The sequence below is a fragment of the Populus alba genome, chromosome 13 (assembly GCF_005239225.2).
Source record: "Populus alba chromosome 13, ASM523922v2, whole genome shotgun sequence".
NCBI lineage: Eukaryota > Viridiplantae > Streptophyta > Magnoliopsida > Malpighiales > Salicaceae > Populus > Populus alba.
In genome coordinates this window covers 16661545-16677272 of record NC_133296.1, presented here as the reverse complement: position 1 = coordinate 16677272, position 15728 = coordinate 16661545, and the positions used below count along the sequence as shown (strand labels likewise).

At 39.3% G+C, this 15728-nt stretch overlaps 2 protein-coding genes and 1 long non-coding RNA gene across 3 annotated transcripts; 1 reads left to right on the top strand and 2 right to left on the bottom strand.

Moving 5' to 3' along the window:
• Positions 1 to 3729: 3729 nt before the first annotated feature.
• Positions 3730 to 5419, bottom strand: LOC118061155 (probable disease resistance protein At4g27220). The gene is made up of 2 exons (XM_035074556.2): positions 3989 to 5419; positions 3730 to 3891 (listed from the first exon to the last, which is right to left on the bottom strand). Exons 1-2 carry the CDS (start codon positions 5417 to 5419, stop codon positions 3730 to 3732), a joined length of 1593 nt encoding a protein of 530 aa, XP_034930447.2.
• A 5702-nt stretch (positions 5420 to 11121) lies between these two features.
• Positions 11122 to 12988, top strand: LOC140954425 (uncharacterized). The gene is made up of 3 exons (XR_012167638.1): positions 11122 to 11410; positions 12254 to 12459; positions 12815 to 12988. It is a non-coding gene; the product is annotated as an uncharacterized lncRNA (long non-coding RNA).
• Positions 12989 to 13197: 209 nt separating this feature from the next.
• Positions 13198 to 14418, bottom strand: LOC140954423 (probable disease resistance protein At1g61190). The gene has a single exon (XM_073403853.1). It carries the CDS (start codon positions 14416 to 14418, stop codon positions 13198 to 13200), a length of 1221 nt encoding a protein of 406 aa, XP_073259954.1.
• Positions 14419 to 15728: the final 1310 nt, after the last annotated feature.

Here is a 15728-nt window from a genome sequence, read left to right as displayed (position 1 = left end):
TGCCTTCTCTCTGCTTGTAGCCTTTATCCACTAATTTGGCTTTCATCTTGTAAACCCTTTTGACACCTATTGCTTTCTTCTTTTCTGGTGGATAAGTCAGCTTCCAGGTATCTTTCTTCTCAATGGCATGTATTTCTTCATCCATTGCTTTTATCCATTTCTTTTCTGTGACAGCTTTATTGAAGCTTAATGGGTCATTATCTGCATGAAAACAAAACAGAGTTGTATCTTCCATAACCTGAGTGGTATCGTACAACTCTTCAAGATTCTGCATCTTTCTTGGTCTTTCTGATGAGGATGCTGGTAGTGTTGATGATGATGCTCCTGGTGTGTTCCTCCTGTTGAATACAGGGAAACTGTGTGCCGGACTTTGTGGTTCAGCTGCTGGCACAATAGGTTCTTCGACAAGTACTGTTGGTACTTCTTCACCTTCAAGGATCAAATCAAGATTGATCCATTTGATTGCTTCTTGATCACCATTTCATGCCCAAGATTTATCTTCTTCAAAGATAACATCTCTACTCGTAATCACCTTCTTCGTGATGGGATTATACAGCCTGTATCCCATCCTTCTTTCACCATATCCGACAAAGATGCATTGCTCGCTTTTATCATCGAGCTTCCTCCTTCTTGCATCTGGGATCTTTGCATATGCCACACAACCAAAGACTCGTAGATGAGTAACACTTGGTTTGTGACCACTCCATGCTTCTTCTGGAGTGACTCCTTGCAAACTTCTGGTTGGGCAACGATTCAGTAGATACACTGCACATGATACAGCTTCAGCCCAGTATTGCTTGGGCAGCTTCTTTGCTTTGAGCAAACTTCTAGCCATGTCAAGAATCGTGTGATTCTTCCTTTCTGCTACACCGTTCAGCTGTGGTGTATAAGCTGGTGTCGTCTGATGTCTAATGCCTTGTTGTGTACAATAGGCTTCAAAGTCATTGGCTGTATATTCTCCACCTTGATCAGATCTCACTGTTCTGATCGTATAACCAGTTTGCTTCTCCACAATTGCTTTAAAATCTTTAAAACAATTGAATACTTCTGACTTCCTCTTCAGAAAGTATATCCACGTCTTTCTACTAAAATCATCAGTAAAAGTGAGGAAGTACCTATTTTGTCCAGTCGACATAGGCGTAATTGGGCCACACACATCTGTGTGTACTAACTCCAGTGGCCTCTTTGCTCTCCAGTTGACTTCTTTGGCAAAACTGGATATGTGATGTTTGCTGAGGACACAACTCTCACAGACTTCATCTGGATGATCAATGTGAGGCAAACCTTTGACCATCTTCTTGCTTGCTAGCATCTTCAAACTTGTGAAATTCAGATGTCCAAGCCTCAAGTGCCAAAGCCATTCTTCACTGTTGGTGATGGCACTCAAACACCTTGTTGCATCATACTGGATGTTCAAAGGGAACATCCTATTCTTGGACATTTTCACGTAGGCCATTAATCTCTCATTGTTGTCTCTAATTGTCAGATGACAATTCTTCGAGTAAAAACTATATCCTCTCTCCAAAAGTTGACCTAAGCTGATCAGGTTTTGCTTTATGGCTGGGACATAATACACATCGGCGATGTAGCTGGAATCGCCATTCTTCAACTTGACTGGGATGTTGCCTTTACCTTTGAATGGAACCTTTGTGGTATCTCCAAAAGTAACTAGACCTTGCTTGGTCTCATCTAGATCACCAAATAACTCTCGGTAGCCGTACATGTGATTGCTGGCTCCAGTATCTAGATACCATATCTCCTCTTGTTTCTCGCCATGTCCTTGTTGGACAAGAAATGCAGATGCTTCTCCATCATGCTTCTCTACATAGTTGGCTTGCTCACGTGTCTCCAACGGAGCTTTCCATCTGCATTCAGTGCTATAGTGCCCAAATTGATTGCAGCTATAACATTTGATATTTCTCTTGTCACGGTTATTGTAACCGCCTCCTCTTCCTCTAGGAGTGAATGCTTGTTGGCCTCGGCCTCCTCTGGTGGTGTTTCTGCCACCTCTTCCTCTGAAGCTTGTATTCCAAGATCCTCTTCCTCTTCCTTGGAATTTATGAAATCCTCCTCTGGATTGTTGACTTCCTGCTTGAGTGGTGTAGCCACCTGTTGAAGTCTCCCCTTGCTCATATCTGTCCTTGAAAGACAGCTTTGCTTGTAAGGCATGCTCAATGGCCTTATCTTCATTTCGCATTACAATCTTCTGCTCATGAGCTTGCAAAGAACTCATAAGCTCATCCACTGTCAACTTGTCCACTTCCTTGGACTCTTCAATTGCGACAACAACATGATCAAATTTTGGATCTATGGATCTCAAAATTTTCTCAATAATTCGAGTGTCAATGAGGGCTTCTCCATTTCTTCTCATCTGGTTGACTATCACCATAATCCTTGTATGATAATCAGAAATAGATTCTGAGGACTTCATTCGTAATAATTCGAATTCTCCTCTCAAAGATTGAAGACGAATCTTCTTGATTCTGTCAGCACCTTTGTATTTCTGTTGGAGAGCCTCCCATATATCATGTGACGTTTCAGCGGAAGCTATTATCTCGAATGTATCTTCATCAAGACCTTGATAGATGATGGTCTTTGCTTTGTTGTCCTTTTTTCTGTTGACTTTAAGGACTTGCTTCTGTGCCTCTTGTAAAGCATCTTCTCTTTCTTTGGACTCTGGTTCATCATAACCAGTTTGTACAATATCAAAACACTCTTGTGACCCAAGAAATGCCTTCAATCTGATGCACCAACTATCATAGTTGTCTTTGGTCAGCTTCGGGATGAGTGTATGTGTACCTTCTGTAGTCATTTTTCTCTTTTAATGACTATATCGCCTTCTGGGAGCTGAATTTGACCAAACGGACACTGTAGATCGATCCGGAATGGTCCAAATAGTCGGGAACCGGTCTGACTTTGTTGAAATCGGGTCAGAAAATGGGTGAACCGGTCAAAAAACCAATTCTGTACGGCGAGCGGTTCGCTGGGTTGAACCGGGAATATTTTGTGGAATATTCGGAGAATATTCTGGGAATATTCTCTCGCTCGACGCGGCTGGAAACGCGGCGCGGCTGGTGGCTCGGCTTGGACTCGGCTTGCGGCGCGGCTTGGACTCGGCGTGAACGGCTCGGCTCGGCTTGAATATGGCGCGCGTGCACGTCAGTCGTCTTCAACCTCTGGCGCGCGTCGGCTGCGCGTTGGTGAACAGTGCAGTATCTTCAGGCGGCGCGTGTGGGCTACCCCTGACTCCGATGAGGCTGATTTTTGCGGCAGTGAGTTCATCTTGATGAGCTCTACACTGTGGAATGATCAAAACTTGTTTTGGACAACTTTGAAAATTCGGATATACCCCAAAACTCTTCTGTTTTCCGACGAACGGGGCTCTGATACCAATTGTTGGTGGGAGAAACCACTGGTGGTGGCTTTGAAACACTCAGAGGGGATAAAACACACTGGTTTTATTACAAAATCCGAAGCTTACAAATAACACAAAATAAAAGCTTAATACACGCCCTCTCTTTCTCTCTTTCTCTTTCAAGTGTTCCTCTCTATTCTCTCCACACAAATAAACACAAGCTGGGCACTCTATTTATAGACAAAAACAGAATACGAAAATCAATTGTTCCAGGTGTGAAGGCGGCTGTTGACCGGCGGTGTGAAGGCGGCTGGCGGCTGGCGGCTACGGCTGGTGGCTGGCGGCTGCGGCTGGTGGGTGGTTGCCTTCCTTGACTATCTAGGTGCTTCTAGATTGAGTTTATTCAACACACAGCCCTCGACTGTCAAACTTGTTAACCTCGGAAACCAATAGGACAGTTCTCCTGGTTGGTCTTGCCATATCTTCTCAACTTTGATAGAGGACAGTTTTAGGTCTTCCAAATTGGGGAATTCAACCTGCATGCACAACTTTTGTTCATCATCAAGTTCTTTTCATTCGTCAAAATGAGAATGATACTCCATTTTATGCCAAAGTCATTAAAATAAAGCAAACCTTTTTGTTAAAAAGTGTCATGGGAGTCCCGAGCTCATTGTCAGATGCAATTTCATTGGACCTGACATCAGTGATTAACGGCTCCGGACTGGTCTGTGATATGGAAGCTGCATTCGATTTGCAGGAAACGCTTTTGAATTGGGGTAGATATTCAAGTGTCAGTGTTCGTAGTTGAGTCAACTTGATTACTTCATCTTCGTCAGCTCCACCTCCACTTTCCTCAGCAAGAATCACTTCCATGATTTTGCAATCAATTATGCTGATCTCTTCCAGTTGCAAAAGGCCTCTTTCCACGTGCAACGAAAAATGATTCTTCAACATTGGACAACTTTCCACCTTCAAAATTCTTAAGTTGCTAAATGACTCTGCCACAGGTTGACTATTACAAATCTTCTCCAACTTACTCAAATTGTCAAGAGACAAAGACTCCAGGAGTGGAAAAGCAATAGAAGGACTTAACATCGTCGAGTCGACAATATATCGAATCTCAAGACTATTTTGGATATGGAGATGCTTCAAACGAGGAAAACCTTGCCCATCTAATTCATAGGAAACACTTTTAACACCCTTTAGTCCATCTAAATGTAGATCTTCAGTTCTCTTCAGCAACAGTTGGATCCCCTCCTCCGATTGAATGCTTGCACTGATCTTCAGTTTCATTGTTGTTGAAGTTTCACGCTTGCTGGACCAGTCCCACCCTTCTCCGATCAAAATTTTAAATCTTTCCAATTTTTTGGAGAAGAAGTCTCTGGGAAGAATCATAGGATCTGTAATGTATAAGTATAAAGTGCTTAGATTTGGCAGATCTTTCAGCTCAGCCAGGCTAGCATTGTTTCTTTGACTATCAAGTCCTTCAATCCCCCATTGCAAAAAGATGTTCTCCATGTTCAAGTCCTCTAGTTGGGTCAAGCATGACAGCACATTTGGCGGAATCATTTCAAGGCTTGGATTGTTACTCAAATCCAGAAGTTGCAGACGAGTCAATTGCCCAATTTCTCTCGGCAGCCGAACAATGTTAGAGCCTATTAAGCTGAGAACTTTTAACATCTTTAGCTCTCCGATCATAGCTATATCTTTCAAACCACAACTATCCAGACACAATGTTTGAAGCTTTTCGAGAAATTGAAGTGAGGAAGGTAGTGTTGGAAGTTGCACATCTGTCATATCCACAAGTTGGAGAGTTTTTGTTCCCTTAAACAGACTGTCTGGGATTTTGAGCGAGGGGTCTTCATTATACAGTATAAACGACTCAGCTTTTGGACAGTTCAATACTTCAGGAAGTCCAGGAATTTTGCTACGCGGCAAAGAGATAGCACTGCACTGTTCAAGCATAGCCGGCCATTCTTTTAATACAGTGCCAGATGCTAATGTGAAGACACGATGATCCCTGGAAGCTACGGAGGCAGCAAAACAATGAACAACATCATGCATTTTGACTTTTCCATCTGCGCCACCTTCTAGCAACAAACAAGAGGCTTTGAGGTCATTGACCAATTTATGTAGTCTATTTCTTGCTTCTGCCAAAGTACTGATACGTTTAAACAATCCCAGACCAACGGTATATTTCAGTAAGTCAAAGATTGCAATGCTGTGAGGTTCAAGTTGTCCACAAAGTAAGAATACTGACTTGATTGTTGACAAGAAGTAATTCTTGGTTTAGAAAATATTACAAATCAGGAAAACTAGAGATTAGGAACAAGTTTAGGAAAGATTTTGATACATTTCTATTTTTAGTTTTCCATCCTTAAAAAGGATTTATTGTACATGTATGTTAGCATTGTCAATATATTCTCTTTTATTTCATCTCTTTAATAGCTGTCAATCTTTCCTTTATAGCTGTCAGTATATTCTATTTCTTTCATAGTTGTCACTATATTCTTCTTTCTTTGTTTAATTTCTATTATAGCTGTATATCCCTTGATTCTCTCTAAAGTTCTCAATTATTGTCTAGGCCTAGTATTAAAGGATATGATTATGTTTTCCTAGAATGAAGGGATTTGATACTTCTTGATGTATATATATATTGTAACTCTCTTAGTGAATGGCAAGAAAACATTTCCAGAATTTCTCTTGTATTATCTTGTCATGGTATCAGAGCTATACCTTTGAATTTGTATCCCAAAATCAGGTTCTTTCTTGTTGTTTTCGGTTTCTGGATTATTCTGGATCAGTCCTAGATACATAGGACTCTCGGTCTCATGGCTCTTTGCAATCAGTCCTAGATACAGAGGACTCTCAGTTTCTTGGTTCTTTTGGTTTGGTTCTTGGTTGTCAGCTGAGGTCTGTATTCTCCTAGTTCTGTGATTTTTTTTTTTGTGTATCACTACAAAGATGTCAAACAATTCTGATCTGTTTGGTGTCCGATTTACTGGGAAGAATTATTCAGCTTGGGAATTTCAGTTTCAAGTCTTTGTCACAGGAAAAGAATTGTGGGATCATGTGGATGGGAGTGATCCAGCCCTTACTGATGCTAAAGAACTGTCTTTATGGAAGGTCAAGGACGCTCGGGTAATGTCCTGGATACTAGGGTCAGTCGACCCCCTCATTATTCTTAATCTGAGGCCATACAAAACAACAAGAACCATATGGGAATATCTGAAAACGGTTTACTATCAAGATAACAATGCTAGACGTTTTCAATTAGAAAACGACATCTCTAATTATTCTCAAAGCAATCTTTCTATTCAGGAGTATTATTCTGGTTTTCAGAATCTATGGGCAGAATATACTGATATCATTTATGCCCAGATTCCAGTAGAATCCCTCTCGGTTATTCAGAAGGTGCATGAGCAAAGCAAGCGTGATCAATTTCTCATGAAATTGAGATCTGAATTTGAGATTACTCGCTCAAATTTGATGAGCCGATCTCCCTTGCCTTCCTTGGATGTTTGTTTTAGGGAATTACTACGGGAAGAACAGCGAATCCTTACACAAAGTACTCTAAAGCAGGACAACCCAGCTGCAGTTGCCTTTGCTGCCCAAGGAAGAGGTAGAGGCCGGAATATGGGCAATGTTCAGTGTTATAGTTGCAAGGAATATGGCCACATAGCTAACAATTGTAGAAAGAAGTTCTGTAATTATTGCAAACAGCAAGGGCACATTATCAAGGAGTGTCCCACTCGTCCTCAAAACCGGAAAATACAAGCCTTTCCAGCGGTGGTATCTGAAAACTCATTTGTGACAGTCGCTGCCAGTTCTCTTACTCCAGAAATGGTGCAGCAAATGATCATTACAGCCCTCTCGGCCCTAGGACTACAAGGTAATACTTCCAATTCACAACTTTGGCTTGCTGATTCCGCTGCTTCAAATCATATGACCAACTCATCAAGTATGCTTAAGAATGTGCGAGAGTATCATGGTTCATCACAAATTCAGGTTGCTAATGGTGGTCATATACCCATCACTAAAATTGGAGATATTGATCCCACCTTCACGAATATTTTTGTATCACCAGAACTGTCTACTAGCCTTATTTCAATTGGTCAACTGGTGGATGATAACTGTGATGTGCATTTTTCTCGTAATGGTTGTCTTGTGCAGGATCAGGTGTCGGGGAAAGTAATCGCGAAGGGGCCTAAAGTTGGACGCTTATTTCCGCTGAATTTTTCCATTCCTAGTTGTCTTTCTTTTGCATGCTCGAATGTTCTAAATAAAGGTGAAGTCTGGCATAAACGTTTAGGCCATCCAAATTCTGTTGTTTTATCGCGATTGTTGAATTCTGGTTTGTTGGGAAATCAAGATAAATTTTCTTCTTTCGATGCTTTGATTGATTGTTCAACATGTAAGTTAGGTAAGAGTAAAACTCTTCCTTTTCCTTCTCATGGTAGTCGTGCCACAAAATGTTTTGATATTATTCATAGTGATGTTTGGGGACCTTCACCGATACTTTCTCATGCTCATTCCAAGTACTTTGTAACTTTTATTGATGATCATAGTAGGTTTACTTGGGTATACTTCCTACGTTCCAAATCTGAGGTTCTTTCTGTCTTTAAGACATTTCTTGCCTATGTTGAAACCCAATTTTCTACTGGTATTAAGGTATTAAGATCTGATTCGGGTGGGGAATATATGTCACGTGACTTTCATGATTTGTTACTACAAAAGGGCATTATTTCACATCGTTCTTGTCCATATACACCTCAACAAAATGGGGTTGTTGAACGTAAGAATCGACATTTGTTGGATGTCACTAGAACCTTATTGCTTGACTCGTCTGTTCCCTCTAAATTCTGGGTTGAAGCATTGTCTACTGTTGTTTATTTAATCAACCATTTGCCCTCCCAGGTGTTAAAATTCGACTCCCCTTATTATCGTCTATATCATGAGGCTCCTAGCTACTCTGATTTGCATACTTTTGGTTGTGTCTGTTTTGTTCATTTGCCTTCTAATGAACGCCACAAACTTTCTGCTCAGTCTGATAAATGTGCTTTTCTAGGTTATAGTATTTCTCACAAAGGTTTTGTTTGTTATGATCTAAGTTGTAGCAAATTTCGTGTCTCTCGAAATGTGGTCTTCTTTGAAAATCAATATTTTTTCCCTACTGCTACTCCTACTGCATCTTCATTGCATGCTCTTATTCTTCCTCATTTGAGGACGTGTCGTCATTTGAGCGGTTTAAACCTGGGATTGTGTATGAAAGACGGCGCCTAATTTTGGCTCTTCCGGAGACTAACCCACCATCTGATCCTGCTACTGAGACTGCTTCGGTACCTTCCCCTCTGCAGCCTGCACTTCGTCGTTCTCCGAGGGTTTCTTATCCTCCTGATAGGTTTGGTTTCTCTGCTACTCTATCCAATATTATTGTTCCATCATGTTACTCACAGGTTGTCCAGCATGAGTGTTGGCAAACCGCCATGCAGGAAGAACTTTGTGCGCTTCAGGATAATCATACATGGGATCTTGTTTCATGTCCTCTATCTGTTAAACCCATTGGGTGTAAATGGGTATATTCCATAAAACTTCGCTCTGATGGCACTCTAGACCGCTATAAAGCTCGGTTGGTTGCTCTGGGGAATCGACAAGAATATGGGGTGGATTATGAAGAGACTTTTGCCCCTGTAGCCAAAATGACTACTGTGCGCACTATTATTGCCATTGCTGCTTCACAGGGTTGGCCACTTCATCAAATGGACGTCAAAAATGCGTTTCTTCATGGTGATCTCAAAGAGGATATTTATATGGCACCTCCACCGGGTTTGGTTTCATCTTCTAAATCAGTTGTTTGTAAATTGAAGCGATCCTTGTATGGTTTGAAACAAGCTCCCGGGGCATGGTTTGACAAGTTTCGCACTACCTTGCTTCGCTTCTCTTTTGTGCAAAGCAAATATGATTCTTCATTATTTCTTTGCACAACATCTACTGGGTATGTTTTTCTACTTGTTTATGTCGATGACATTGTCATTACAGGCACTGATTCGACATTGATTAGCAGACTTCAGCAACACCTTCGGGATTCCTTTCATATGAAGGACCTTGGTTCTCTCACTTACTTCTTGGGTTTGGAGGTTCATTCTTCCTCTTCTGGTATTTATGTGCACCAACATAAATACACTCATGATTTGATTGCTTTGGCCGGTCTTCAAGCTTCTTCTCCCGTAGATACTCCTTTAGAGGTGAATGTTAAGTTTCAAAGTGATGTTGGGGATCTTCTTCCTAATCCATCTTTGTATCGACAACTTGTTGGCAGCTTGAATTATCTTACTATTACTCGACCTGATATCTCCTTTGCCGTTCAGCAAGTCAGTCAATTTATGCAATCTCCTCGTCATCTACACTTAGCAGCAGTCCGTCGCATCATTCGATATCTACTTGGTTCTTCTAACCGTGGTCTATTCTACCCAGTTGGATCTCCTCTTAGTCTTGTTGCATACAGTGATGCAGATTGGGCTGGTTGTCCTGATACCAGACGCTCTGTTACAGGTTGGTGTATGTTTCTTGGTGATTCCTTGATTTCTTGGAAAAATAAGAAACAAGTTCGAGTCTCCAAATCCTCGACCGAATCTGAATATCGCGCCATGTCCGCTGCCTGCTCAGAGATTGTTTGGCTTCGTGGCCTGCTTGCCGAGATGGGATTTCCGCAGACTACTCCTACTCTCCTCCATGCAGACAACACGAGTGCTATTCAGATTGCTACGAATCCTGTCTTCCATGAGCGCACCAAACATATTGAAGTGGATTGTCACTCTATCCGCGAAGCCGTCGATGCTCATGTTATTTCTCTTCCACATATCTCCACTGATCTCCAGATTGCTGACGTGTTCACCAAATCCATGACTCGACCACGACATTAGTTTTTGGTTGGCAAATTGATGCTTATTAATCCTCCAGCATCAATTTGAGGGGGGATGTTAGCATTGTCAATATATTCTCTTTTATTTCATCTCTTTAATAACTGTCAGTCTTTCCTTTATAGCTGTCAGTATATTCTATTTCTTTCATAGCTGTCACTATATTCTTCTTTCTTTGTTTAATTTCTATTATAGTTGTATATCCCTTGATTCTCTCTAAAGTTCTCAATTATTGTCTAGGCCTAGTATTAAAGGATATGATTATGTTTTCCTAGAATGAAGGGATTTGATACTTCTTGATGTATATATATATTGTAACTCTCTTAGTGAATGGCAAGAAAACATTTCCAGAATTTCTCTTGTATTATCTTGTCAATGTATACATATAAGTTCTATGCAATAATAATAAAAAAAAAAAAAAAACACAATGAATTGATATAAACAATTATCTCTGAACTATCTAGATATTATTGACATGGTATCAGAGCAGACGATCCGAATCTAAACCTTTTTCAAATCACAAACAACCTAAAACAATGGCAAAACCGAACCCACCAAACCATGATCAGATTACAACTATAAATTCCAGAATCGACACTCAAACCAACTTTACCCAAAACCCTAACTTGCCAATTGTTGTCCTTGGAATCAAACTTGATGGCTAGATTTATGAACTATGGTCACAGATCATGGAGATGTTCATCTTTGGCAGAGATAAACTTGGATTAATCACCGGCAAAATCAGACAACCAATACTTACCGACCCAACATATAGTAAATGGAGAACAGAAAATGCAATTGTTAAAGGTTGGATTATCAATCCCTTAACCCCAGATTTAATTGGGAATTTTATCAGGTTTCCTACAGCTAAAGGTGTTTAGGATGTCATTGCCACAACCTACTTCGATGGAGGAGATAATGTCTAGGTATATGACCATTGTTGTTAAAAACACGTTTTAACTCGTAAAATCGTACGATCACCCTCCTGAGTCCTGCGAGTTCGTCGGTTCGTCACTGTCTCAAGGTCACCACACGGTCCCCAGACTCCTCACCTGTGAGTCTGTGACTTCATCATCGTCCCTGACTCCTTGTCTCACACTCTCCCTACCTCTAGAGTCCAGAGTCCCAGACGAAGGTAAGCAATGATTCTCAATCCCAAACTTTGTTTTTTTTCTGTCTAATGGTGGTGATTAGAGACAAAAAATGATTTGGGTATGCTGTGATCTTGCTTAATTAAGTGGTTTGCTTCTGTCCGGTGAATTTTTTCGGTTTGATCTAGGCAATGGGCATGCTGTGAAGTGTGAAGTTCTGCAATCTGTGAACTGTGAAGTGTGAAGTGTGAAGTTCTGCAATCTGTGAACTGTGAAGTGTGAATTTTTTTCTGTTTGATGTTGCTTGCTTTGGTGTGACTTGATCGCTGGGCTTGATGAATAACCATGCTTTTGATTTATATGATTCTCCCCATTCCTGATACCCATCTCGTGTCGCGCTATGATCATTGGATTCATTGCCATTTTGTGAAGCTTGAACTGCATGCAAATCAACGTGACCTTCATGATTTAGTTCTTCCTCTAGTTTATAAAATGCTAGAACAGAGTCAACATACATCTCTTCTCTTGTTTATGTTACAAATTAAATTTTTACCTGCAACACCTGAGGAGCTTGCAACACCTGAGGAGCTCTGTCTGGGCCATAAAATGCTAGAACTAAGTGCATTATGTTTGTGTCATTCTGTGAAATGATAGTGTGAATTGTGATTGCTACAAAGTTTGCACTTTGCAGCATACCCGTAGGCCGTAGCTTTCTCATTGTGAATTTGTGATTGACACCGGGGCTCTTTCATTTGTCAAAAAAAATCACAGGTTTCTCTTTTTTTGCTTGTTTGTGTTAGAATTGGTGCGTGAAGGTGTTATCTTTTTGGAGTTTTTAGAATCTGGGTGTTTTTGGTTGATGATTTTTTTTTGGCTCTTTCGTGTAGAAAGAAGAAGGCAGTGCACAAGTCATCAACAACTGATGACAAGAAGTTGCAAAGCACCTTGAAGAGAATTGGGGTTAATACAATTCCAGCTATTGAAGAAGTGAACATCTTTAAGGATGATTTGGTTATTCAGTTTGTTAACCCTAAAGTCCAAGCCTCTGTTGTTGCCAACACATGGGTTATTACAGGCACTCCTCAAACCAGAAGTAAGTTTTTAACCTTGAGGTGTTTGTTTGTTGATTATTTCAACTTGGTTGGCAGCTTTTTTTCTAATAATTCATGCACTGCTTTGGTTCAATAGGAGTTTTACTAGCTGATTTGAACGGGTGTTCTGTTTAGAATTTGATACTAGTTTTAGTGAAATGAAATGTTGTTGTTTCTTCTGATACTGTCAATTTGATGTAGGTGTCTAACCTTGACATGATTTTCCTACTGTCTTTTGTCAATGTTTAATTTGCTAAAGTTTTATTGTCTCATTGTTGGGGTTTATGAGGTGTTCTGATTGATATTTACTAATAAAGACTTACTCATCCTTTATTTTATTGTTTGAATCTTCTACAGGCTCGAGGTATGAACTATCTTCATCATTGCAAACCGCCTATCATTCATCGTGATCTGAAGTCTTCAAATCTCTTACTTGACAAGAATTGGACTGTAAAGGTCTGTCATTAATTATGAGTATTTTATTTTTATTTGAATTATATATTTTAATATGTTTGGATATTTGTATTATTTAAAATAGTTTACTTTCAATTTTATGATTTTTAGTTAAAAAATTTTTACTTTCGATTTTATAATTTTACAAATGGAGTTTAAATTGAATATTTGTGTCGTGTCAAAAAAAATATTTTTAACAACCTTCTCTTTAAAAAGAATTTATTATACATGTATATATATAAGTTGATACCAATAAAGAAAAAAATACATTGAATTGATACAAACAATTATCTCTCAACTACCCGATACTGCTGACAAAGTAAGAATGCTGACCTGATTTCTTCTCCTTTCAAAGAATCGTAGCTCAGCTCTAGAGCTGAGTAAACTTGGCTATCCATTTCATCCTTGTCAAACCTTTTCAGCCTTTCCAGAGCATCCTTCCACTCTGACAGATCCCCATCTTTTAATGCCCTCGCAACAGTAACTATTAAAATGGGCAAACCAGCACATCTTTTGGCTACTTCTACAGCAACAAGCTGCAGATCGGGATATTTGACAACATCACCCGCCATCTTCTTAAACAGATTCCATGCTTCATTCTCGGGTAAAACTTGAAGCCAGAAAACTTTTTTGGTAACCATTCCACGGGATAATACATTTCGATCTCTCGATGTCATCAATATTTTGCATCCCCGATGATCACTACCAGAAGGAATCCCCACATCATCTAGTTCAAGCCTCTCCCAAATGTCATCCAAAATCACAAGTACCTTTGGCTCTCTTTTAAGCCGCTCGTACAAGAAATCTGCTCTTCCACTGTCAGTCTCCGCATCCAATTTGAGACCTGGCCCATCTGCTATTTCCCCCTGAATTTTTCTCAGGTTAGGAGTCTGAGATACAACAGCCAGAACCACCACATCAAAAATCTTGCCCGCCTTGACTTGTCCAGCAACCTTTTTCACAAGTGTGGTCTTGCCGACACCAGGCATCCCATACACTCCAACTAGGTCGACATCATCATCTTTTAAGGCCTCCAAAATTTCATCCAAAACAGGTCCTCTTGATTCGAAAGCCTCGTAATGTTTGTGAGATCTGTCCTCTATCCCGCGTCGAGAAGGACGGTAGGACACCCTATCAAATTTGCCTCGAACACTGATCTTAACAGCCTCCTCTGCAATACTCTCTATCTTTGTACTAACCTTGTAGCGCGTCGTCACATTAGGGAACAACCCCATGAAGCACCTCTTATTTGCCTTGTCTTCATCTCCAAAAACTCTGGTAGCCTCTTCAGTGATAACATTCACACTAGCAAGCCACTTTCCAACATCATCTTCAATGTCTTCACTTCTATTTCTAGCCTCGTCTACAGAATGCAGCACCCTTGTTTTTGCATCTGACAGCTCCTCTAAGTGAGTTTTGAGGCCCTTGACATTTCTGCTGTAGTTGAATACACGAGTAACGGAGCGCCTAATGGGAACAATTAACTGTTCCACAACCGTGGATGTCATGGAACTAACTCCATAGCCAATGTTCTGCCTTTGTTTAGCAGGAAAACCACAAGTAAAGGATGATCACTACTGCGATATTTGAAAAACTATGGAGATGGATGTAGCAGATATAATGAGTGAAAGAATTTGCTTAGAGCAACTGCAGAGAGGGAGAGAGGCAGAGAGACTACCTTAGTTTGTGAAGTCAAGTCAAACAATCATATTATATGACCCCAGTGACTTTCCTAGCAACTCTCTCCTTTCTGCTGAGTCTGCTGCTGCCTGGTATCTTCTTGATATTTTTTAATTTACCCAATAGCATATTGGCAGCGCTCCATATTAGATTAATAATATTTTTTTAATATAAAAAATAATATATTAAGTGTACTTGGATTTTACCGCACTTCAACTCTATTGAATCTTGTCGATAGGACGGCTCAATCTTGTTGAGTTCTGCTAGCAATATAAAAATTCCCATTAATATAAGAGAAAATAAATCCAACTTTAAATAAAAAAAAATTATCATCATTTAATTTTTATATAATATAAAAAAAATCTTATCAATTCATTTCTTCTTTATCATATAAAAATTAATTAAATAAAAAAAATCTAAAAAAATAAAAAAAAAAATTAAACATATCCAAGTCTGATTAAAAGCATAAGTCAATAGTGTTGAGTTTGATTGTCAAGGTATACTCAACACCTGTTAGAAGCAATTTAGATCTGACTGTCCAGTCAGTTCCAGCAGCTTTTGACACAAAAAACAAAAAAAAATAATACGCTCAAGAATACTTTTTGATTAACAAACAATAAAGATAACGTTTCTATAATGCTATAATATTGTCTACAATGAAAAGACTTTGTCTATAAAGTAGTTCACGATGCAATAAGTGTGTCCATAATAAATACATAATATTATATTTTTTCCACATAAAATATAATATAATATTTTAGGATATCCTGAATAGTTAGATTTTTTATTTGTTTTTTATTTTTAACTAATATAAAGCGTAGTTGTAAGTATCTAACGGGTAACAGGTGAGAAGATTTCAAGTCAGACCTTAATTTTTTTTTTTTCTTAAGCATTCAAATGTTGTTTTTCCTAGTTTTTTTTTTTAAATTTAGATGTCAAGAATCAAGTTTTGATTTAATTAACAAATCAATATATAATTTTAATCTGGTTAATTAATTTTTTTTTCTATCCGAATCCGAAATTAACAACTAGGTTTGGAGTAGCAGTTTTTATAACTATATTTTTATAATTAACATTGAATACAATAATTTCGGTGATTGTTATTATTTTGAATTTTATTCTTGAAAAAAATATTAAA

Excerpts from the sequence above, each read along its gene's own strand:
- LOC118061155 (XM_035074556.2), bottom strand. The coding sequence starts at position 5,419 with ATGCATGATGTTGTTCATTGTTTTGCTGCCTCCGTAGCTTCCAGGGAT. Across the intron at positions 3,892-3,988 it reads TGACACTTTTTAACAAAAAG|GTTGAATTCCCCAATTTGGA; the intron begins GTTTGCTTTATT and ends TTGTGCATGCAG.
- LOC140954423 (XM_073403853.1), bottom strand. The coding sequence starts at position 14,418 with ATGACATCCACGGTTGTGGAACAGTTAATTGTTCCCATTAGGCGCTCC.